Source organism: Uranotaenia lowii, chromosome 3 (genome assembly GCF_029784155.1).
Source record: "Uranotaenia lowii strain MFRU-FL chromosome 3, ASM2978415v1, whole genome shotgun sequence".
Classification (NCBI taxonomy): domain Eukaryota; kingdom Metazoa; phylum Arthropoda; class Insecta; order Diptera; family Culicidae; genus Uranotaenia; species Uranotaenia lowii.
The window spans coordinates 152,516,968-152,542,727 of record NC_073693.1 but is presented as its reverse complement, the minus strand read 5'-3'; the positions used below and the strand labels follow the sequence as shown (position 1 = coordinate 152,542,727).

Genomic DNA, 25,760 nt, shown 5'->3' with positions numbered 1-25,760 from the left:
TGACCTCTTTTGAAGTGGGTTCTATACAAAAACAGGTTTAACTGTTAGATAGATTGACCATCTCTCAAAACTCCCATGTGCAAATTTTCGAACTGTAACGTCAATATTGCAAAAAAAAATTAATCGTAATATAAACGATCTTCCGATCTCGAACGGTTCACAAAATTTTAAACCTTACATTGGTGTCGGGAATATAAAGAAGTAGTTAGGAAAATATTAATCAATAAACAGATAGATAAATAAAGATTTTAACAATGTACACAAAATAACATGCGTGTGAAAACTGAGGAACACGCTCGAAATTAATTAACCAATTATCGTTAAAAAGTAACCATTTTCACACCTTTCCGCGTTAAGTGATTTTTTGGTTTCTTCCACAGAAGTCATTTTTTGACTTCTCTTGAGAAGTGGAAATATGGTTACTTTTTAACCGCAAGAAATTATTGCGGAGAAGCTGAAAAACGGTTAATTTTGAACCATATCACAAAATAGGAAGAAAGCGGGTGAATTTATTATTAAAAATGCTGGAATTAGAAAGTTTTACATAAATGAAAATACACTTCGGATTTTAAAGACGTTTTTATTTTATTTTTGTGTACTTTTTTATAAAAACTGCCTATTCATGCGAAAGCACACTGCGGCCACAACGGACATTGCTGTTTTTTTTCTGATGCGGTTATCGAACGCGCGTATTTATCTCGCACATCCAGAACTCGATACCGATCGGTGCCATCATCTTCAAAGGAACAAATTGAAGAGATTGTGTGGGGTAACCACCGTGAACCTCTTCGAAATTCGTTTCTTTAGATAGGATTCAATAACCATCGATGCTGTTACCATTGATACCTCCACCCTCAATCACATCGTCAATTCAGAAGAAAAACATTTCCGCGGATCAGAGTAGCTTCCGCCGCTTGCTGGCATTTGTACGGGATGCTGCACGAAAACTCTCAGGCCTTGGGAAGATCAAAGTGACCGAACTGGCAAATGTGTTGATTGGCTATCAGCTTGTTCGCAAGAAATACGCTCGCAACTGTAAACAAAGAATGGAAAATTTTAGATTTTTATAAAAAAATATCAAAAAAGACTTTGAAAAGCAAATATTTACCTGTCTGATGATTTTCGTTGCGGGGCACATCTAGCACCATCGAATCGTCGGCGGACATTGTGATTTTACTGCACATTTCGATGTTTTACAAACCCAACCAAACGCGACCAGGCCAAGATTGCAGGCAAAACCTGTGGGGGAGTTGGAATAAATAAATTGATCTTCACTTTTTATACTTATTGGATTTATTTCAACTTACCGAACCGCCGGGCGAACCCGGATCGAAACCCGAATTCGAATCCTTTGCGTTGCCAGCCACCTCCGGTTGCTTTCTGCATCTGACGATTTTTCCCGATCTCATTCTTACGGTCGCTCCAGGCCAACCCCAGGCACCTACCTACCTTTAAAAAGAGTGCAAATTTCAGGATTAGAGCATCGTGTCTTAAAGGTTTTCAATGTGTGAAAATGCTTTAAATTTGATTTTTCGTTCATTGAAATAGGAAATCGCGACCGGTCAAACTTCCAAAATGGCGGTGTTCGTTTATTTTATGGATGAATTTTTAACCAAATTTGGTTGAATGCTGAAAAACTTCTACTATGGTTAAAATTTATGAGAAAAATATCGTTAAAAAGTAACCAAATTGATAGTTCTCCATCGAAAACCAAAAAATGGTTACATTTTAAACAAAAATGGTTAATTAAAATCGAGCGTGAATATATTTAAGAAAAATAGTACCAAAGCTAGTTTATCGTGTAGGAACTTGACGAAGGTTTTATTGAAGTGAGAAAACAATTGAAAGAATGAGAGCGATGATATCGCTTGTGAATGATCAAAAAAGTATATTAGCTAATGTTGTGATAATAGGTTGTGTAACATTTGAGTAAATGAAAAAAGAAAATTTGAAATGTGTCTGAAATGTGAATTTCAGGCACGACAATGGCGCAATTGGCAGGACTTAATTACTGGTAAGGAAATTTTTTTTTTTGGAAAATGCTGAAGGAAAAATTTAACCGATCTAAGGCTCGGTCAAAATTATGTGTGTTCAATGGAAGTTAGTCGAAACAGATTGAAATAGGTCGAAACAAGTAGGAATGGATTTTGACAGTTGGTAATCTGTCTCTTTCCAATTGACTTCGACCGATTTCAACCAGGTCGTCCGTTGAACATACTTACACCAATACTAATGCGTGTTTTGTGCGTTTTGCACACGAATTTCTAGACAGACCGAAACAGATCACGCGAAAATTCAGACGCGTATCGTAACGGGCTGGAAAACAAGCTTATATGCATGGAATCCTTAAATGTATTGAAATAAAAAATTTCGTAATATTAAATGAGATTGAACAAGCGATGATGGGACAATCTGAATTTATTGCAGAGTTCCGCGACATTTTGGCGGTTTGCTTTTTGAGGACGTGTTCACATTAGTAGACCATCTTGGTCTTAGCCGACCGCAAACAAAAGATGAATAACAAAAATTGCGTGGACTTGTTTCAAACGCATTCGTGAGGTAAAACCATTAAATTTCTTATAAATAAGATAACTTTATGACATGTTTTTATTTAATTCATTCCCCCCGGGGCAAGTGCAAACGTCTTCTACCGCACAGCACAAGAATAATTGCAGGAAGAGTTAGCACAGCGACAATCGACTCGAAACACACAGAACCGACTGCCGACTGAATCCAAACATCCAGAGCACTTGACGAAAATGAAATGGCGAGAACGAAACAAAAACTTGCTCTCTGTCTGACACACACGCTGCATGTGTGTTAGTGTGGTAGAAATGAATCCTGCTTTCGAGCTGGATCGGTTTCGACTAGTTTCGATCGATTTCAACTTGCTCCGTTGAACAACGACCAGACCTGTTTCGACCAAAACATGAGCCCGTTGAACAATGACTAAGGCTATGATCATTTAGTATCCGGGCACTTCATTTCGGTGATAGCTACGTTAATAGAGCTCGGTTATGCAAAACTTTAGTAGCGTTGTGTTGGTTTTGAAAAGGACTATCTTGCCTATTTTTAATAGATTTTTAAGTTAACGTGCGTTAGAGATATTTACTATGCAAAAATACATGGTAAAAATAATTTTGCACAAATTTGCTCCTTTTACGCATTTTGCGCCTCGAAAATTCTTCATTGTTGACTTGAAAGCTCATGAACTGTTGATTTTTTCTGATTTTTAGTTCGGACCAAATGGTTAAGAAGTATAAGAAGCCACACTAGGATTCACACGAAGTTCAAATCAAGCATAGGAATGGAACCCTTGATCTTAAATATGGTTAAAAGTCTATGGTTATTGGGGATAACTGAATGCAGACTCCTTAAATAATGCAAAAAATCCATTTCCGGCAGGTAAAAAGTGTTTCCTGACTAGTGGACACCAAGTAAATAACTAATAATGATCAGTTCCAAAGATCGCAACCTGTGCATCCGGTTTTTACACAATATGACAGATGTGTTCTGAAGGACAATAAAAATTATGTTGAAATCTGATTTAAGAGATCAAATTTTTCGAGATGCCTACTCATGAAAAGGTTCCAACCAGATTCCACTTGCTTTTTCCAGGTGAGTTTGTGTAAAATATCATGATTTTTCAAAGGTTTTGCTTCTGTGGTAAAATAAATAAATCAATGCATGACTGAAAAAAGTGTGCAAAGATGAAAAAGAGGTTTTATGAAAAAGTTAGAGTATTTCTTGAAATCATTGATAAATTTTTTTTATATATTTTTACATTAAATGTCATATTAACACCTTCATTTCCTCCATAGAAAGTTTTTCGATCAGATGAATAGTTTTTAAATTACACACGTTTGTAACTGCCCGGATACTAAATGATCATAGCCTTACTTGACAGAAACTAGTCGAAACCAATCGCTACTTACGATTGAACGCAGCTATTGTTTCAAGGCTTCATAAGAATAGACATATCGATGAAAGACTCGTAAGATACCATGATCAATTGAAAGTCCGATGAAAGACTCGGCTGAAAAAAGAAAGTGTTTCGATGAAAGATTCGAAATCTATTTGCACTCAAAATCAAAGCACTTATCGATTTTCCGATGAAAGACTTGGGAAGTAAGTTTGAAACAAGGATATTTCAAACTCCAATATCGATTATTTTAAATGATGAATTTAATTGAGAAACTTGGAAATGTTAAAATATCCCAATTAGACCTTGGACATCTTGGATTTCAAAGGGCTATTCAAAGGCTATTTCAAAGATTTATTGAAAGATGTTATTTGAATGCAAGCGTTGAATAAGCTATGGCTTAATATTCAAATCTGAGTTGATATGGAAAATAAAAAAAAAATGGGAAGGAATGAAATAAAATAAAACAAATGAAGAAAACAAAATAAAAGAAGTAATTTGAGTAAAAATGTGAAGAAGATGAAGAATGAAATTTGATAATAAGAAAAAAATACTAACGGAAAGATGAAACATAGTTGTGAAGATTTGAAAAAAATAAAAGGCAAGAGAATAAGAGGATCATAAAGGATTTAACAGAGAAGATAACGAAGCAAAATAATAGGGAAGTGAGCAAAGGCAAGAGAAAATGAGAAACGGTAAAAAAGCGATCAGTTAAATAACAAAGTAAGAAGGGAAAAAAGTGAAGACAAATAAGAAAAATAAAATAAATGAATAAGATAATCGGTAAAGAAGCAAATAGATATAACAAAAAAATTAAAAACAATAAAATTAAATAAAATACAATAAAACAAATATGAACATAAAATTATAGAAGAAATTGGAGCGAAAAGATAGAATACAATTAGGAATGAGATGAGACAACAAAAAAAAAAATATTGAAGAAGAGATGAACATAATTGTAAAAAGCTTTTTTTTAAACATAGTGTAAGAGAAATGCAAGGGAATGATTGTAAAAGATATCAGCAAAATAATAGAAAAGTGAAATAGTCAAAGAAGAAAAGCGAAGGCCAGCGAGCATAAAAAACGGTAGGAGAGTGACCAGAGAGAGAAAAAAAGAGTTGAGTAGTAAAATCAAGCGAATAATAATAAGAAAAGAGAAGAAAAGAGATTAAAAAACGAGACAAGATTAACTGTGAAGAATAAAACAGATATTCGAAGAATAATTAAAATTAAACAAATAAAATAAGAAAAAGGGACAATTAAATAAAACGAACTAAGAAAACAAAATGAAAGGAAAAATTAAAAAAAGAGGAGGAGAGAAGTAAACGAGGGATGGGAAGAAAACGAAAAAAAAAATATTTAATGAGAAATGATTCATTGTTGTGAAGATTTAAAATAACAAAATGCAAGAGAATAAGAGAAACGCAAAAAAAGATGTATGAATAAGATAAAACAAAATATAACAGAGAGTTGAAATTTGCAAAAAATACATAAGTACCAAAGAAAAGCAAAGACACAGAGAGCAAACCAAAAACAATATTTTGAGTGAAAATAAGAAAAAAATAAGAAGAGAATGGACAAGGGAGTAATATAAACGATAAAGAAGCGAACAGATATTAGATAATTATGAAATTACCATTATGATATATACAAAGATCAGTTGGAATTTTGATGAAAGACTCTGATTACAAAAGAAATTTTTACGTTGAAAGACTCAAAATCTGATTTTCCTTTTGAAGACTCGGGTAGTGATTTTGTATCTCGGAATATTGTTATGCTTATTTCACCGATCAAAGACTACAATATTCATTATTTTATATGAGAAATTCCTTTGAAAGACTTGGACAAGCAAAAATATCCCAATGAAGACCTACACATGAACTTTTCAATTACAGTTTAAATACTCAGATTGGTTTTGGTTATTTCTGTATTACTGTCTCAAACTGAATTTGATTTGAGGGAAGATTTACTTATAGTCTATGGATTAGCAATATGAATTAATGTTATCAAGAGAAGAAAAAAGAAAGTGAATGAATATTATAAAACCGTTCATGAAAACATTATGGAAAAAGAGATTATAGGAAAAAAAGAGAGAAGAAGATAGAAATGAGATTATCAGAACAAAAAAAAATTAAATTAGAGAGAGGGAATAATTTTTGAAGAGTAAAAACCAAAAGATAAGAAAATAAGAGAAACGGTAAAGGAATGTTCAAAGAACAGAACACAAGTTGGGATGGAACAGGCGGAGAAAGGAGAAAAGAAATGCACAACTGAAATTGTGAGTTTCGGTACAAGAAAATAAGGATCAGTGAAAAAAAAAACGGAAAAGTCAAGAGATTATGGGAAACGGTAGAAGAATTCAGAACTGAAAACACACAAAGAAAAGTAAGAAGAGGAGGAAATAAAAGTAAAAGACAGGAAAGTAGGAAAAACGGTAATGAAGCGTAAAGATATAAAAAAAAAACAATATAGGAAGCCTACAGAACCTGCTTATCCTCAGCTTTGGTTTAATGAATGAATCGGAATGTTGAACTTTTTAAGTACTCTCTTGAGAAAATCAGAAAAAAATATGTAAATTCTCAGTCCCTCTAGTATCAAAAGTTATGAACTTTTTGAACTAGGTGAGTATCCAATCCAACGCAAGATTCAGAAAAAATCAATAATTAGAGCCGAAAATATAAGAAAAAAGAAAATATGTGAAAAAACCCAGTCTAAAACTATCGAAGAGTAGAGGCCGGTGGTAATGTAGAAAATATAAAGAAATAGTTTGGAAAATATTAATCAATAAACAGATAGATAAATTAAGATTTAGCCGGTTTAACGTGTAGGAACTTGACGAAGATTTGATTGAAGTGAGAAAACAATTGAAAGAATGAGAGCGATGATATCCGAGATATTAACCAAACAGTAGCGCCACAAAGTGCTCCATACTAGAGTTTAGAGAATTTGGGAAGCTAGGCATATAATTAAAAGGAGATTGGCTTCTAATGTTATTTTTTAATAACTATTGGGCAAAATTTTGTCATGTGAAGGTACTTGCAAGACACTCCGACAGAAATACATTTGATTTCTTACAAAATTTTTCGAAAAATGTGCAATCAGCTCTCACATAAGAGCAGACATTTCAGAAGTGCATTTTTCATAAATGAAATACAGCTCTTAAATAAATTTATAAAAAATCTAAATAATTTTAAATCTTCTTCCAGTACTAAAAACGACTCAAACACTCCGATGATTCCAGAAAAAACATCAAATTTGTTACTTTAGTTAACAGAAATCAGCATAAAATTCTAGTTTTTTCAACCAGGTTTTTTCCTTGTAAGAATGCTTTCCGAAACAGAACTTTCGTAAATGTAGTTTACAAATATCTCCAACAATTTTTATTGAATGAATGTTTTTGTAAAAATATCACTTTTTCATTCAAAACCTTTTAAAATACTTAGGTGAGTTTTCAATAGCAAGAAAAACACCAGTTTTTGAAGCTCAATTTACCGATTAGTAGCTATCAATATTTTTTCAAAAAATATTTTAAACACTAGAAGAAGACCTAAATGTTGATTCTACTTACTTTTTAAGAGATCTCTGAAGTAAAAAGCTGTAGTAAAATGAGTTTTAAATTCATCCCTTTTGTTTACCTTTTTTTCCTAACTACAAAACGTCAAACATTTAACCTGGCATCGCGGATCGCTTGTGAATGATCAAAAAGGATTAGGCTTGAGCCTGCTAAAAAGAATAAATCTATAGCTCTTTACTCTTACACAAATTTCCATAAGAATGACAGCTAATCGGAGTGAAGGCTATTGCTTTATCTGTTTAACACATGAGAAATCGTATACCGGGATTGCGAGCATTGCGGGATTTGAGTAAAGGAAAAAAGAAAATTTGAAATGTGTCTGAAATGTGAATTTCAGGCACAACAATTGGTTTTTCATCTTCTCTTAAATTTCAAGATGATTTTAATTCCAATCCTATGCAGAATAACATCAATATCGCCAAATCAGTGATCAATTTATAAAGACGACCTCTTTCGTCGGCTCTTTATTCAAAATTATCTTCAATAAGTTCAGCCGTCTGAAGATTTAGAGAGCTGAAATTTGGCACAGGTGCTCATTAGAACCAGGAATGAAATGTTTTTGTGAAAATGAAAATAAGTCGTACATACAAGCCAAATGCTTTTTTCAGCAATATTGGCTATGTTATATATAGGATTCAGATGAAAATTTGAACATGGGTGTTTGGAAGAACGGGCAAATAATTCCAATTTTTCAATTTTTTTTTCAGAGTTGGAGCAACGGGGTCGTACATATTAACCGTTGACTGTTTTTGCGAAAATTACATTATTACACACAAGACTCAGATGGTTTTATAGTTGCTAGCGAAAGTTTTCTAAAACTAATTTTATTTGCAGTCAACACGATTTTTGTTACTTTAAATATAAAAGTTTTGGTCGTTTTTTGGATTAAGTAATGTTTATAACCTTGAATTTTTGCGAAAAAAAGTATACTATAAGTAATTTTGCTTTGAGAACCGATTATGATTTGTGAAACAGCCCAGAGTACATAAGAACAATCAAGTCCACGTGATGAATCAGCAACGAGCGATTTAAGTAGTGCTAGTTATGAGACAACCCTATAGCGGATGGAATTATTTTAAAGTAGTCGTCCACAAATGATGATAGAGATGAAAAATTAAGAGAAAATCAACAATTTTTTTGGAAAAATAAAAATGTGGTAAAAACGTGTAAGACAATCTCATTAGTAGAATCAACCAACTTGATATGACGCGGCTTCATCAATGAACGCTACCTTGTCGACAATAATTGGGCGGCTCCGGCGTTTGAAAACAACTTCCAGTAGCCAGAAGCTAACAGTTAGAAGTAGTAAGTAAGTAGCTAGAAGGTGCTAGGGCAATGTACCAGCTGAAAGGCACATCAATGGTACCTACCGGTTGATTGACTCCTTAGAGAATCGGTTGGTCGTTCATTGAAAATTTGTGTCAATTGTCAATCAAATAGACTTAACGTCTAAAGCTTTGGCGCTGCTATGCCCTGGGGGCTTCAGCAATTTTTATCTTGCAAATATGATTTATGGTTATTTTTACGCTCCCTTCTGGTGTTTGAATTTTGTTTGAAACTTTGATTCAATTTTATTTAATGAATAGCTGAAAATAATAGTAAGAAAATATCAGAACTGGATAACATTTCCAACGACTTCATGATTCGGATAATAAATTGCCCGAAGGACCTTCGATCGGTTGACATTGGCAGTTTAGCGAAAATAAAATTCTAGTTCGCCCACATGATCAGCAATATTCTGCTTCATCGTTTTGTTGTGAGTTGTGACTGCCATCGAGCGAGAGTCCAACACAAAACAAAACTCCCTCCTATCACGCGAAATTAAAATAATGAACTCGAGTGTCAGCTTCTAATTAAATACCTTGTAATGTCACTATTAATTTATTGCGATCGCTATCGAATCATGTCTAGACGCGCGATTTCTGTGAGTGGCTCTCTGTCGCAGTTTATAATATATCAATACACACTTAAAGCGTGCAAATATTTACCTCACACTGCCAAAAGCGTAGAATCGCAGAAAAATGGATTGTCCTGTCCATTTACACCAACAAAACCATTTGGGGCGGTCAAATGTGGTTTCGCTGAACCTCTACTGGGTTGGCTGATCTTGAAACCAGATCTGTCACATGAGTGCCGAAATCGATTCTCGATTGCGGTAAAAAATAGGCATGTGTACGATTTGAGTCACGTTTGCAATTCGCGTGAGGCGAAAGCAATACAAACATGTCAATGAGCTCTAAATTGTTGTACATTTTACAAACGTCTTTATCTAATTGTAAAATTGAAAAGTGGAGTAATAATTTGCAAACTTGAAAAATGAAAAGTAAAAATTCTTAACGTACATAACAAGGTGAAAACTCATGGTATTACGACAATTTTGCCAATCAAGTTTGACCAGACCAGACACCAAAGATTTTAATCACTAATCACTAATCGTATTTCCACAGCCAGAACTTAAGTCTGAGCCCCGAAAAATAATAAAAATATTTTATTATTCTTCTTGTCTTGTTCATGCATTTGATTATGTTAACATAAAAACATTAAAATAATTAAAAACATAAAATGGTCGGGCCTACTGTGGAGCAGAGAACGCAGAGACGTCAGGAACAAGAAAAAGGAAGAAGCGTGGACCACCAGTACCATACGCTCCGAGGGGCTCTAGAAACTTGGAATGGTTCTTTCTGGTGATTTAAGGATCGATAAAAGGATGAAAAAATTTGATATCAGGAGTTTATTTGGTTCTTTGATTGCTCGAAACTCATCAACATCATAATATAGAGCAATTCTTAGCAAAAATTTGAAAATTGTGACTTTGTTCCACAGTGAAACTTGAATTACTTTGAAACGACAAGTCATAGCTGTACACTTTCTTCTGCAAAGTTGCACATTTTAACGTCGCGCATCTTTTAAATTCAATATTGATTAAAAATCTTAATCCAAAGTACACTTTTTTGTTAATTTTAATTATTTTTTTTACAAAAATTCACAGTATTGCGTAATTAAAAAAATCATACATAAAAATTGAGAGTCCAAAATAGTCCCAATAAATTTTTAGTTTAAAACTTACATTATAAAGGAAATTTAAAAAATATTAGAGACACATGTTTGATACTTTTTCAAGATCTGAAAATATTATTAGGACAAAATTTCGAAAAAAATGGCCTTTTTTCAAAAATCGAACCAGTGCGACCTCTAAACATCATTTTTCTGAGTCGTCGCCATATAAAATATTGTTTCTTACACCCTAAGCTATCATTTGAAGCTTGAGCCCCCAACATCCCAGACATAGTACAATTTTGGGCCACCCTATTGTACACCCTCCATGGGGGTCAATGGTTTGAGTATTCAACAACTTCAACGTCAAATAACATACAAACTTATCAAAGCAACCGTTGTTCGTATTTGCACTGTTGGTTTCAATTTCAACATACTTTTTTTTATGAACAAAAAGATTCCCAATTGAGCATTCAATAGATGATTTTCTTCTCGAACAGAGTAAAATTAGAAAAGCAGAGTTTCGGTTTAATTCAAATTCAAATAAATTTTTTTCCGGTTGTCAATATATGGTTAATAATTCGTCCAAAAGGTCAGCCAAAATATATTTTTACCATTTAAAGCATTGTAGATGGCTATGAAGTACTCACTTCCATCAGATATACTTTTAAAGCAGATTTGTTTTTCCAAAACACACATTGGTTACCATGGCTAGATGCATGAATCTTGTTGCCCGAACTCTTAAGGTGGCGTTGCGAACATCGAAAGTCCGTATAGAAGAATTAATGTTTGCGGCAAAGCCCACTTCTTTATCTTGAAGTGACGGTATCTTTGCCTCAATCTAACAAAACATTGTTTTCAAGAAACAAATTCTTCGATGCACAAACTAACACAACTAATGCAAACCGTTCCCGATTATACGGCGATAGTATTTTCCGAGTGAACAACCGAAAGTTTCACATGAAAACTTCAGCACGAAAAAAAACACGTTTTCGGCTGAAATTAGATAACAAAAACCTCGCCCCAACCGTTTAGCCACTCTTTTCGTGAAATTAAATAAGATTAAATATATTTCACCGGGGTTTCTTAGGTGAAACTCGTGAAACACTTCATCCCAGCCTTCACTTTGAACACTTTTAAGCGATTTTATGTCTTTTTTCCGATATTAAAATCAGGATTTTACAAATTTTTCGCGGACAAAAAGAAAAACGCGTGCGGTTGGCAAAAGGCATCCCCCCCCCCCCTATGCAGTAAAAAACCTTATAAAATACCCGCTAAAGCACAAATTTCTATAAAAAGCTGGAACTTTTCTTAGTAGAGATGCTTTTAAATTTTCAAAATTTTTCACTCCGTGGGGGTGTTTTTTTTAAAGCAAAATAGTTAATTTATCAGTTGAAAGGCTCAACATTGAAAATAGTCGGTCCACCAAACTCAAGCAGCTGTAACGTTTCCCTGGACTGATTTATACCAAATAACTTTTGTTGATAAGTAACTCAACAAAAGTGTGTTGTTGAGTGTTGATTTTGAATTTGCTTTTAATGAAATGTAGGTCAACTTTTATTTTTTTTTAAATTGCCATTTATTTCCCTCATATGCCTAAATTAACACGAGCAAATTGTAATAAATTTAATATTTGCTTCAAATTTAGAGCTTCTAAATTCTTGATTTTGTTTTGAATTTTAATTAAATGAATTTGAAATTTGAAATATGAAATTGAATTTGAAAAAGCCATATGAGGGGGGTGTATATGGTTATAATACTGAAATACTTGAAAAATTGTTCTGTTGTTTATTGCCTTCTATATGCAGTTCTTTTTATTTGCTCAGATTTAGAAGGAAACAATAAAAAAAAAACATTAAACTTTAAACGTACGGAATCATGTAATTTTCGATTTTCTTTATTTTTAGAAATTTTTACCATGTTTAATGGATTAACAGGTCTTGGTCGTTCTAGGAAGTAGAAGAAACCCTTGTGCCTTCAATTGTTTAATTGCCTTTATTGTATGAAATTTAAATTAGGTCAAATTATCCATCGGAGTGATCAGTTTTCCAGTAGGCGTTTAAGAAACGAATGACTTCAATTCACCGTCTAACTTTCTAATCTTTCTTTTTGTTTTTTAGTTACCAATATTTCACTAAATAAATTCAATCGTAATAATCAACAAGTGTTGATGCAGCATAAAATTCATTTTTTATGAAGATTTGAGCAGCGAAAAGCTTCCATTAGAATTTGTTTTGCATTTCAAAATATTTTTGAAATCGAAGGAAAATTATCTATTCAAAATCAGGAAAAATCATTCTGATAAAACATTACTTTAAAAATTAAAAGCTTACGCATATCTGAAATTAAAATATAAATTTGAATTAAAAATTCTGTTTTTTTTTTCTTTTGTCTACAGCTGATTCATTGAGAATTTTTCAACTTAATAAGGTCATATCAGATGTCTTATGCTAACCTCATTTTAAAATCTAAAGTAGTTCAATTTTCACTTGCTTTTACAGGGATTTCATGACTTATTTCAAAATAAGAATTCAGGTTTTGAATCACAGTAAAGATTCTCTTTCGCGAGTTGTTTCACCATTCCACCATTCAAATATGATCTATAAACTTAAAATTTATAACCTATATTATGGAATTAAAAAAAAAATAATTTAAATTTCAGATCTGATTTTATTTATTTCGGTTTAAAATCTATTACATCAAACATTTATATTATGGATGACCATGAAAAAAATACAAATACTGCCAAACAGAAATCGAATATAAAATATTCATAGAAAGAGATTGATTTTAAAAATTCTTCTCCGGACATTTCAGCATCAATAAATCGAAAAAAGAGATTACGTGTTATGATTTTGCGTTCCCTATGAGTTTTTAGAACCAAAAAGGAACAAAAAAGTATGTATGAAAGCTGTTTCAATATGAAAGAATTGGTGTTGGCGATAGAGATTCAAATTCATCTACAGAACCCAAAGCCTGCATTCAAATCTTTTACACAAGGAAACAAAATTTACATTTTCCGAGGTGCAAAGAATTTGAAAACTGATTTCGACTTATTAAGGAGTATTAAATGCAAATTTGTATTTTTTACCAGTTCTTGTTTCCGGTATAAATTTTGAAAATACAAGGTTCATTGAAAAAATTTGTGCACTTTTTAGCAAAAGTGTAAAACATAAAAAAGATTTAGAAAAAAAAGGTTTTAACCTAATGATCAATTTTCATGAAGACTGTGAGTAATTCACCATGAGAAAAAAGTCTAGAAGTAAGTATGTTTCCCCATTTTGTAAAATACGAAGATTGTCTAGACGAAATCTGTATTGTTTTTCCGGGAATTTGTCACTTTTTGGCATTCTTCCCTCTAATTTGTACCGTTGAATGAATAAAGGATAATGAAAGATTTAACATATTTAGGTTAGTTACTTCATCAATTATCATTGATCGATTTTTCACTTTAAACTGCTTAGTTTTAAAATTACTTAACGCCAGAAAATAAGAAGGGAGAGCAAAATCTGACAAAAAAATCTAATTTGGGATGCAAAAATCTTCCAAAATCAGTTTTAATTTTCCCTTGTGAATTAAAAGTATCCCCTTTTCATTCCACTATTTATCGGCAACAAGGCAATCTATCATGCTAAAAAGTCAGAAGATTTTTTAGTGACATTTAACCAACACTCCTGGATTTCAAGATCTACAGCAATTATGTCACCGAAACCGATACTGCTTTCAGCTAATCTACACAATAATATTGAAATTTTAAGTTAAAATTTAGCATACGGTTTGATATTCTGAATCTGAAAGCTTCGCTATTTCAATTGCGAATGATTGAGACTCTTCACAGAAGAAAAGTATTAACTATCAGAAATGAAGGGTTCATTATTTTTTATTGGGACTTGTGATATAGCTCAGTTGGCAAGTCTGTTGTCTCCTGAGCCGATGTCCACGAATTCGAGCCCAAGAGTAAACATCGAACACAGTTGTACCGGATAAGTTTTTCAATAACGATCCGCCAACTGCAACGTTGATAAAGTCGCGAATGTCATAAAGATGGTTAATCGACTATAATCGAAACAAAAAAATGTTTTATTAAAATCCAAAAAATTAATTTAAAATTTGAATTAAAAAAATTAGAAATTATTTGTTGATACCTACAGGAACAATAAAAAAGATCAATCACTTTTTTTTTTATAATTTATACTTTGTAGTACAATAAAAATTGAATTTTTAATTTTGAATGATGACTTTAAATTCAAGAGCATATCAAATAAAACTAGATTCCAAAAGATTCATATTAAGAAACTGATTTTGATTATCATATATTCTACTTAATTTGTATTTAAAGTGATGATTTTATATAAAGGGTGACAACTTGACGTATTTCATTCAATTTTTCATTTAAAAAACCTGAACACCCCTCATTTTGAAGGTGTGTGTGTGTGTGTGTGTGTGTGTGTGTGTGTGTGTGTGTGTGTGTGTGTGTGTGTGTGTGTGTGTGTGTGTGTGTGTGTGTGTGTGTGTGTGTGTGTGTGTGTGTGTGTGTGTGTGTGTGTGTGTGTGTGTGTGTGTGTGTGTGTGTGTGTGTGTGTGTGTGTGTGTGTGTGTGTGTGTGAGTGAGTGTGTGTGTGTGTGTGTGTGTGTGTGTGTGTGTGTGTGTGTGTGTGTGTGTGTGTGTGTGTGTGTGTGTGTGTGTGTGTGTGTGTGTGTGTGTGTGTGTGTGTGTGTGTGTGTGTGTGTGTGTGTGTGTGTGTGTGTGTGTGTGTGTGTGTGTGTGTGTGTGTGTAGAATGTTGCTCTTATTTTGATTTTGGAATTCACTCTTCAGTTGTCAAAATGCCGTCCAAGGAAGAAGAGCAGGGCATCAAAATTTTGCTCACGCATCGCGAAAATCCGAGCTACTCGCACGCAAAGCTGGCAAAATCGCTAAAAGTTGCTAAATCAACCGTTACAAATGTAATTAAAGTGTTTGGGGAACGTTTGTCGACAGCCAGGAAGTCTGGAACAAAGTAAATCGAAAACCAGAAGCCGCTGTCACGACAAAGAGAGTTGCTGGTAATTTCAAGCGAAACCCTAACCTCTCCCTCCGAGATGCCGCAAATAAGCTGGGTGTATACTCTACAACCGTGCATCGAGCCAAAAAACGAGCCGGACTATCGACTTACAAGAAGGTAGTGACTCCAAATCGCGGTGATAAACAAAATACGACGGTCAAAGCGCGATCCCGGAGGCTGTACACGACGATGCTGACGAAATTTGACTTCTAGTAATGGACTACGAAACCTACGTCAAAGCCGAGTACAAGCAGCTTCCGGGACAGGAGTTTTATACGGCAAAAGGGAGGGGAAAGGTAGCAGATATTTTCAAGCACATGAAACTGTCAAAGTTCACTAAGAAATATCTGGTTTGGCAAGCCATCTGTATCTGTGGCTTGAAAAGCAGCATTTTCATAGCTTCCGGGACTGTCAACCAAGAAATTTACGTGAAAGAGTGTTTGAATAAACGTCTGCTGCCTTTCTTGAAAAAACACGGTTGTTCCGAACTATTTTGGCCAGATTTGGCATCTTGCCATTACGGTAAAAAGGCCATGGAGTGGTACGCCGGCAACAACGTGCAGGTGGTTCCCAAGGACAAGAACCCTCCCAACAGGCCAGAGCTCCGCCCAATTGAGAAATACTGGGCTGTTGTCAAGCGGAACCTAAAGAAGACCAAAAAAACTGCTAAGGACGAGCAGCAGTTCAAGGCAAACTGGCTTTCTGCGGCGAAGAAGGTGGACAAGGTGGCTGTACAAAATCTGATGGCAGGGGTTAAGCGTAAGGCTTGGCAATTCGGATTTGGAAAAGCAGAAGCCTAACTGAATATTTTTCCTGAGTTTTATACTAATTAAACTTGAAAAAGAAACTTCATTTGATTTTTTCGAAGGACAGGGATCGGAACGTTGTGAGTTCGAGAATGAGGAAAAAGAGACACATCAAGTTGTATATGGTTCAGTTTTTTTTTCGCAGTAAACATTATATTCTATTGTTTTTATGTTCTCGGCGATTCATAGTAAAATCGTGATAGGGGAAAAATATAATTGCTTTGGGATACTGTAACAATAAATTGTATTAAATGGTGAAGAAAGTTGTACAAACCTAAGGCTACCTGCAAAAGGAAATTGTAATCAAATTGTAAGACAGGCAATAGAAACTTTCTTTTAGAAAGTTGTAAGTTGTACAATCCTAAGATTTTGTGCTAAGCAAAATTGCTATCAAATTGTTGAAAACGCAAAACAAAGTTTTAAATTTTCAAGGTGAGCAAAATTTGGTCCGTAGATTGCCTCCACTTTGGTACGTACAGGCTCATATAGAATATTCTATACAACTTTTTCAGATTGTACAAAAGTGTGTATATCTCAGAAACAACTGAAATATACAGACCAAAATGTTCACTGGGTAAGACCAAACTACATGCAATGTATATGAATTGACTTAAATCTGTAATTTTTTAAACTCGTTTAATTATATTAAACAAACTTCAGACGAGGAAATGAAAAAGAGTGTAGAATAGGATTGTATAGTTTCAAAAACCTGACTCACGAACGTTTTGGAAAAAAATCCTTATACAGGATTTATGTTCGTCTCTATCGCGTTGTAAAAAAAGGATACTATTCATAACTCATCATTTGACAAAGAAAAACTTTAGAGATCTCATGAATTTATTTTAAGTTATAAATGCCAAAATACAGGTGGCCCAAGATACCCCACATTATGTGGTCCATGATTCCCCACAAGGTATGATTTGCAAATAGGTTGCGTTTGAGTGACTTCTTGAAAATTAATGAAAAACTCATTTTGCACCAACAGCATACGAGCATATTTTTTTATGAACTTCAGGTTTCCCAGCGATGCAATGAGCGGGGGCTTGATTAATTATGCATGTATTTTTTTCAAAGCTAGTCAAATAAAATAAAACATACGATGCGTTCACAATTTCAAAAGTATATTCTCATATATTTACGCATACGCAAAGCGATGACGAAGACAGTTGGAATGAGATGTTTATCTCAACACACATCCGAGATATTTATAGTGACCCACGTTTCCCCATGGCCCACGATACCCCACTCTCCCCAATTATTCAGTAGCATTTCTTCTTACTGATAGATTTTAGCATATTCCTTGAATTACCTCCCCCGACATGGAGCTGTCGATTCACACTAAGGTTGATTGAAATCTCTTCAGAAAGTTTCATAATTATTAAAAACAAAAACAACTCTAGGATACTATTAAACACCATCAAAGCTTCGAGTTATACAATGCTGCAAGGCTCATTAGTGATTCAAGGAAAATAATTCACGCCAATCGATCGCGTTATGTCATGTAACAGGCGGGGCGTAAGGTATCGAACAGTAACAAGGTACAAAGTACTTACGTATTCCGGAGCATAACCGAAGAGTGGATCTTTGGAGGCGTTGGCCAGTAACGGTGGTCCCATCAATGACAGAAATACGAGAAAAAGCGCCTGAAATGAGTCAAGACAGGAAAATATAACAAAATTATTAACCAGACAAATGTAAATTGAAGAACACTAATCATTGATTGGATTCTACGATTCTGAGCCCGCACGCACGCAAGTGTTGACCGGATGTGAGGAGTGCCAAGTTACCAGTTGTTGCTAATGAAAATATGTGTATAATTAGTCTGGCACGCATGGCGGATTAGTAATGAGTACTATTTTTCGTAGCAACCTCACAGCTAACCCCTCTATATCCTTCTAATCAGCTCTATCGAAAATCGTTGATTATGCCATTAGAAGCTGTCGCAATCGTTCTATTTATAAGCAACGCAATGTGCGTACATTAATTTGTGATTATTCGCGTGCGGGTTCTGTAATTGGTGGGCTACCTGCTTATAATCCACTTAGAGGCAAACAAATCGAGTGGTGTATTTCTTAATTCGATGTTATTACTCAACATTTATGATCTCAACGCGGTAGTTATGTTTTTGAAACACTCTAGACGGGTATCGGAAAGACGGAAAGAATTAAATTATCTATATCCTTCTAATTCTACCTGCACTTGCTCGAGCTTACATAGAAATAGAATGGGATTCATAAATTTGGATTTTTTCAGCACAATCCATGCAAAACGTATTAATTTAAATGCATAATTTTTTTCATGCTATTTTTTTCCATACAGACCTAACTAAATACCAAACGGTTTACGTTAATGATTTTAAATCGTTCGGAAGTAGTTGGGTAGATCTGCCACGATGGAGGTAGTAGAATTAGATTTGCCAACATATAAAAATCCAAAAAAAAAAAACAGTTCTCCGCTTGAAAAGCAAATTTGGCATATTGACAAGCTGTGATTTCTTCACAAAATTGAGTTGTTAATATTGAACTCAGGGTTGGGGGGTAGAAGTTCCAAAGTTTGGGAATTTTTGATTTTCAGTGTAGTTTTTAACGATTCTCCCATCTTCCTTTGTTGTTGTGTTTGATTCCGGGACATTCGATGCACATTCAAATACTGCGTCGCAAATCAAAAGCATTCAAATGTTCCTTCGATTTTGTGTGGTGCACAAAACCTTAAAAGATCAAAGCAGATTTCAAGTATTTCAAGTTTTTTCTAAGTAAATAGTGCTGATAGTGTGGAATTTAGTACAGCTGTCAGAGAATTGATTAAGTGAGTGAAACTTTCTTTTAGATCAGCCGATCTTCGAATACAAGTGGAATCAAAAATACTGTAATGAGTATTTAATCAAAACAACAACTTTATGAGTTTCTTCGAATCATCTGTTTAGGTTCAAATATTAAGATGCCTTGCTTGTACGTGAAAAAAGCCTAGCCCGAGATATCTACACCCAAAATTCAGCCTCTGTGCCAATGGCGTGTAGTCAATTTCATAGCATCATTGGTACAAGAAGATAACGCGACCGGCACTGATTCGATTTGCGCCCACCGGCATTAACCTCCCAGCGCAACCGAAATGCGTATGTCTGAATGAAACAAAATAAAAACGTTTTCGCGTCCCTCCCCATCGCATCACAAGCCGAAGAAGGATGGAAATAAATACCGGCCAACACCAGGCAGCCAGCGAACCGAGCACAGTGCGTGTGAATGTAGCAAAAGCAACAACAAAAACATCCTTCTAATTCAATCAACCGGCAAACACGGCTAAGCTGTGCGTGTGTATGTAGCAAGAGCAACAACAAAAACATTCCTTCAATTCACCGGCAAACAACACCGGCCAAGCTGCCCGGCTTTAGCAGCTGTGTATATGTAGCGTGTGTATGTAATAGCAGGCAGTAAGCAAAGCACAGTTCTCATTCAATAGGTTTCCCGTTCCTTCACTCCCGTTCCCTTTCCCGTTTCCATCTTAAGACAAAGGAATGCATTGAAAGGAGGCCAAACGCCGGGAAGCCGCCGTTGTACGTTTTTTGTGATTGATCGGTAACAGAAAGCCTATGACAAATATACCTCATCCTGAATGAAGCTTGAATAGTATACTGGTAAGAATGTCGGACTGGCAAGACGATTCAATTGGTGATGTGAGTTCGATTCTCACTACAGCGCTGTGGTTTTAATTTTTATTTTCTTGTTTCTGGGATGAATTATCCAATAGGAAGGAAATCCCATAAAATGTTTTTCTTGTTTTGCTTGAATGTAGTGGTCATCATTTTGGTTGGGAGCCGAGTCCTTATGCCAGTTACGGTTTTTCAAACATACCGTCTTCGGCACAGTGCACATTTCAGCGCATTATCGGCACAGAGATTTGCTAAATAGGCATTGAATTTTTGCAACCTCTTCTATGGGTGTAGGGGAAAACATGATGGCCGTTGTGTAGGACATTTCAAATAGGTATAAGAACTATCGAGAAGCGTCGGATGTATATGGAATTCCTTTGGGGCTGCTCCATAACCGAGTCGAAATAAAATGGTCGATCGGTCAACAAATATTTCCATTGAAGTTGTAAAACCTCTGGTGAAATGCTTAATTGCCAGGGCACAGATGGGTTTTCCTTGCGATAAGGGAGAATTTAAAACTTTAGTCTAATAATACGTCTAAGCTAGCAAGCAAGCAATTCAAAGATGGAAAGCCAGGGCAAAACTGGTATTCTGGCTTTATGAAGCAACAATCCAGCATTTCCCTTAAAAAAAAAACCAGAACTCTTTCAAAAAACATGAAACATCATAAAGTCTGCTTCATTTAATATTGGAACACAAACAATTGCGTGTAGTTCAGTCATTTATTAACGAATTCATAATTTGTTTTTCATACAAATGTAGCATTTTCTTTTCTCTTTCATAAAAAAAATTAAAAAAATTATTCATTGCTGTTTCGAAGAAATTCTCGTACTTTTCCCGTAATACGGCACATTAGGCGGCGCACACCCTTTTCGTCCACCGTTTTGGCGATTTGATTCCACCAGTTCTTCATTTGAGTCATGTTCCTAACAAGTTTTCCCTTTGCCTTAAGCCTCCGCTTCGTGATTGCTCAGTATTTCTCTATCGGCCGGAACTGGGGGCAGTTTGGGGGGTTGAGGTCCTTCGGTATTACGCTGACCCCGTTCGTTGCGTACCATTCCATAACCGTTTTGCTGTAATGGCAGCTTGCGAGGTCCGGCCAAAACATTACTGGACGGTCGTGGGCACGAATAAACGGCAGAATCCGTTTCTGTAGGCACTCTTTTTTGTAGACTTCTGATGTCATTGTTTTGTCAGTGAGAAAGACTTTGGTTTTCTGTCCACAACTGCATATCCCCTGCCAAATCATGTACTTGCGGGCGAATTTATCCGCAAACACGAACTTAAATTTTGCAGGTACATCCCCCCGAGCCGTCTCCAAATAAAATTTTTGACCTGGGATTTGCCCAAAGTCCGCCTTCACGTAGGTCTCATCGTCCATCAGAATACATCCGTCGAACTTGGTCAGCACTTGGTCGTACAGCTTTCGAGCACGGATTCTGGCCACATTGTTCTGCTTCTGCGTCCGATTTGGCTGTTTGCTGGCTCGGAATGAACTTATTCCTTCCCGGAGACGAATTCGTCGCACCGTACTGTGAGCGGCCTGGAACTTATTGGCCAAATCGCGGTCTGAAAGATTGGGATTCCTCTTGACGGCCTTGATGACTTTTCCACGCAGTTTCCGATCGACAGTTCCACTCCGACGCTTCGAATGCGGCTTCCGAGCCGTCGTCAATGTTTCCACGCCATACGGTATTTCTGGGCATTTTAAGCTGTTTAGCTAGCTTCGATGCCGACAACAATGGATTTTCAAGAAAACTGTGCACAATTTGATCTCTCCGTTCGGCTTCCATGGCGGTTGTTTACAAAATGCTATCGGTTGGTGTTATGACATAAATACATGGTGAAAGGTAATGAATTTCCCGACACGTGGGTGAAAAAAGTTTCCGAATCCGTCCACTAGGAGCGCCACAATGAGCAAAAGAATTTGTTCCAATATTAAATGAAGCAGACTTTACCACAAACACAATACCAGAAATATGGGAACGATAAAAGAAATGACGATCCAATTCCAACATCTACAGTGAGTGAAATAAGAATAGCACCACTATGTGTTTTGCTTGTTAAAATATGAATGCTTGAAAATCACCAAAATCTTCTTCTACAAATTGTTTTGAATTGTTTAACGGAAAAATCAAGCATAAGTTTACTTTTTTTGGACGTTGCAATTGGCGTTGAGGAACAAAACTATGGGAAAAAGGTGCGAAATAAGAATAGCACCACTTGTGTTTTTCAACAAAAACAAGATTATTTCTAAAAATTTACCGTGTTAAAGTGAATAATAATGCTTCTACGAAGTATTTGAATAGATAACTGTATTTTAAGGAGTTTTCTAGAATTTCAAAGATTTTCAAAGGTTTGAAAAGGGGGTTTTAAGAGATGCTCATCTAGCGTTTAGGAATTTGATACTTGAGCTATAATACTTTATCAAAGTGCTTTATTTCTTCATTTCCGTCATTAGTATGATGCAAATTGACGAAACATAGATTTGAGGCTGAATTTGAATAAAAAAACAGGCTTCAAATTCAAAAATACTAATGTTTTTAAATAGCCAAACGTTATTTCTCTAGTTTCAAGTCATAGATGGCAGCACTATCTTGCAATTAAACCGAATTGATGCCCGTTTTCGAATATCTGGGATTAATTCAGGGGTGGTGGATGATTTTGGCCAAGAAATAAGTACCTACTTGGTACCGTGTGACCGCCTTGGAAATTCTAAGATCACAATATCAAAAAATAAGAATTTCATCAAGGATCGATTGATCAATTCTTTCCTAACACCTTTTCCCAGATAAAAAATAGACTTCTGTTGAAATATTAAAATGAAGCATTGAAAATTTTATATCATAAAAATGCATATTACAAGATGCAATTAATATAAAAAAACTATAAGAGGGTTTGTCACAATTATATTTTCATCAAATTCTACAAAAAAAACATATTTTTTTTGGTTTTGAAAAATCCGTTAAAAGCCATTGAGGTTCATTTGTTTGTTATGCGCATAAAACTATCATTTTAAATCGATAATTATTTTCCGGACCTTAGAATAAATAAACCAACAAATTTTAATTCATAAACGAAAAAATTAGTCAAAATTTGACAAAATTTAACAATTGGTCGCGAGATGTGGTTTATAAACTGTGGTTATAAAATTTCTTTTAAATGTTTTTCATTACAAGCATTCCGATTCAGCTTTCGATTTCGATAACGAAATTTAAGTTTAAATTCTTAATTCTGTTCAAAATCGTAACCCTTCCAAGTTGTTTCTTCACCATACTAATGAAATCTTAAAAATAATGTCTACACCCATAGAAGAGGTTGCAAAAATCCAATGCCTATTTAGCACATCTCTGTGCCGATAATGCGCTGAAATGTGCACTGTGCCGAAGATGATATGTTTGAAAAACCGTAACTGGCATAAGGACTCGGCTCCCAACTAAAATGATGCATGACCACTACATTCAAGCAAAACAAGAAAAGCATTTTATGGGATTTCGTTCCTATTGGATAATTCATCCCAGAAACAAGAAAATAAAATTATAAACCACAGCGCCCATAGGGAGAATCGAACTCAAATCATCAACCATATGGTCTTGCCAGACCGACATCTTAACCAGTGTACTATTTGAGCTTCATGCAAGAAGAGGGATATTTGTCATAGGCATTCTGCCATCAATCAATCACAAAAGAAACGCACGACAGTGGCTTCCCGGCGTTTGGCCTCCTTTCAAGGTATTCATTTGTCTTAAGATGGAAACGGGAAAGGGAACGGGAGTGGAGGAAACGGGAAACCCATTGAATGAGAACTGTGCTTTGCTTACTGCCTGCTATTACATACACACGCTACATATACACAGCTGCTAAAGCCGGGCAGCTTGGCCGGTGCTTGTTTGCCGGTGAATTGAAGGAATATATTCTTGTTGCTTTGGCTACATACACACGCACAGCTTAGCCGTGGTTGTTTGCCGGCGAATTGAATTGAAGGAATGTTTTTTTTTGTTGCTTTTACTGCATACACACGCACAGCTCGGCCGTGCTTGTTTGCTGGTGGATTGAAGGGATTGAATTAGGCTGATGTCATGCTGAAACAACTAGCAACGCAACGCAACGCAACGCAACGCAACGTTCCAATAAGATTGCGTTGCATTGCATTGGTATGTCATGCTGGCGCGACCTGTCACTTTGAAATTCCCTACAAATCATCACTTCTCTACATCTGATAATGCTTTGAATCGTCTCCTTTCTTTCCGGAGCCATCAAAAACTCATCAAATCACGACCCGGATTGCAAGAATGCCGAAATTTGAACCGACAAAATTCCTTGTTTTTTGCCGGAACTAAGAATTCATGAAAATTTTCTCGCCGATTAAGATAGTTTTTAGTTTATTATCACAAGTTCGGACAGATCTTCGTACTATTGTGCTTAAAACCCGGAATCACTGCTTCAAATCGAGAAAAAACAATGTTCCTATTGGATTTCCTACTAGTCGCGCTACTAAACACATTGGCATCAGATTGGTCGCGCTACACAAAGCGACCAGTATGACAGGTCTGCGCGATTTCCATGGAGATCAAATGAGAGCTGGTTAGTCGTGTGAACGTTGCGTTGTAGGTCGCGTTGCTAGTTGTTTCAGCATGACATCAGCCTTAGAAGGATGTTTTTGTTGTTGCTTTTGCTACATTCACACGCACAGTGCTCGGTTCGCTGGCTGCCTGGTGTTGGCCGGTATTTTTTTCCATCCTTCTTCGTCTTGTGATGCGATAGGGAGGGACGTGAAAGCGTTTTTATTTTGTTTCTTTCAGACATACGCAATTCGGTTAACTTGGGAGATTAATGCCGGTGGGAGCAAATCGAATCAGCACCGATCGCGTTATCTTCTTGTACCAATGATGCTATGTAATTGACTACACGCCATTGGCACAGAGGCTGAATTTTGGGTGTAAAGTCTCAAATATATCATGAATTCAGATTGATCTTTTTGTCAAAGTTCAAATAAATTCTAATCACAAATTCATATTTTGAATTTTCATACAATTAGTGATTTGTAATTTAATCTATTTGATTTTTTCAAACAGATATTTAAATTTGTTGATTGAATTCTCAGTTTTCACTTGCGAATTTGTAATGTTGAACATTAAAGTTGTTTGTTGGGTGTTTCCTAGCCGAAAATGTTAACCAATTATAATGATATAAGATTCGTTGTGTGAATAATTTATTTTCATTTTTCAATATTTCAAAACAAAACATTTTCAAATATTTTAAACAGTCAAAAAAACAGACAGATTTGCTGTATTTCAGTGTATCTTGAATTTTAGGAATCGGAAATTCTCGGTTTTTATCCGATTAAATCAGAAAATCAAATTCAACGGAAAACTTCCTGTGCCAACGAAGAAAAATTTCTCCAGGCTTCCAAATGTTATATCATACTTTTATGAAGAACGTTAACTGATTTCTAAATCTCAACTTGGTAGCAAACTGACAAGATGCTGTTAATTTGTTCTGTAGTAGTTTTTTGTTTTCTTATGAAATCCTGAAAATATTATCTGAACTGAAGGAACTTATGTTGCGTCCGTTTACTCTAGAAAATTTCGAGGATTATCAAAATTTTCACACATTGAGCCGCAGTTATACATCCAAAGAGCCGCATGCATTTTGCGAGACAAAATTAAAAACACAAAATACGTGCATTTAAGACAAATAATTTGTTCTACAACGTTACTTCATATAACGCTTTCTTTTTAAAAGGTGAATTATTAGGACGTGTCAATACCGTG

At 35.2% G+C, this 25,760-nt stretch overlaps 1 protein-coding gene and 1 long non-coding RNA gene across 2 annotated transcripts in view; both read right to left on the bottom strand.

The window, feature by feature from the left end:
- The window catches only part of LOC129754086 (uncharacterized), a 90,041-nt gene that overhangs the window by 15,155 nt on the left and 49,126 nt on the right, over window positions 1-25,760 (bottom strand). Inside the window, exon 2 of the mRNA XM_055749954.1 lies at window positions 17,894-17,983. Within this exon, the coding sequence (XP_055605929.1) occupies window positions 17,894-17,983 (90 nt within the window). The remainder of the gene's footprint in view (window positions 1-17,893; window positions 17,984-25,760) is intronic.
- On the bottom strand, window positions 604-1,496 carry LOC129754105 (uncharacterized). The gene is made up of 3 exons (XR_008738965.1): window positions 1,308-1,496; window positions 1,109-1,239; window positions 604-1,033 (listed from the first exon to the last, which is right to left on the bottom strand). It is a non-coding gene; the product is annotated as an uncharacterized LOC129754105 (long non-coding RNA).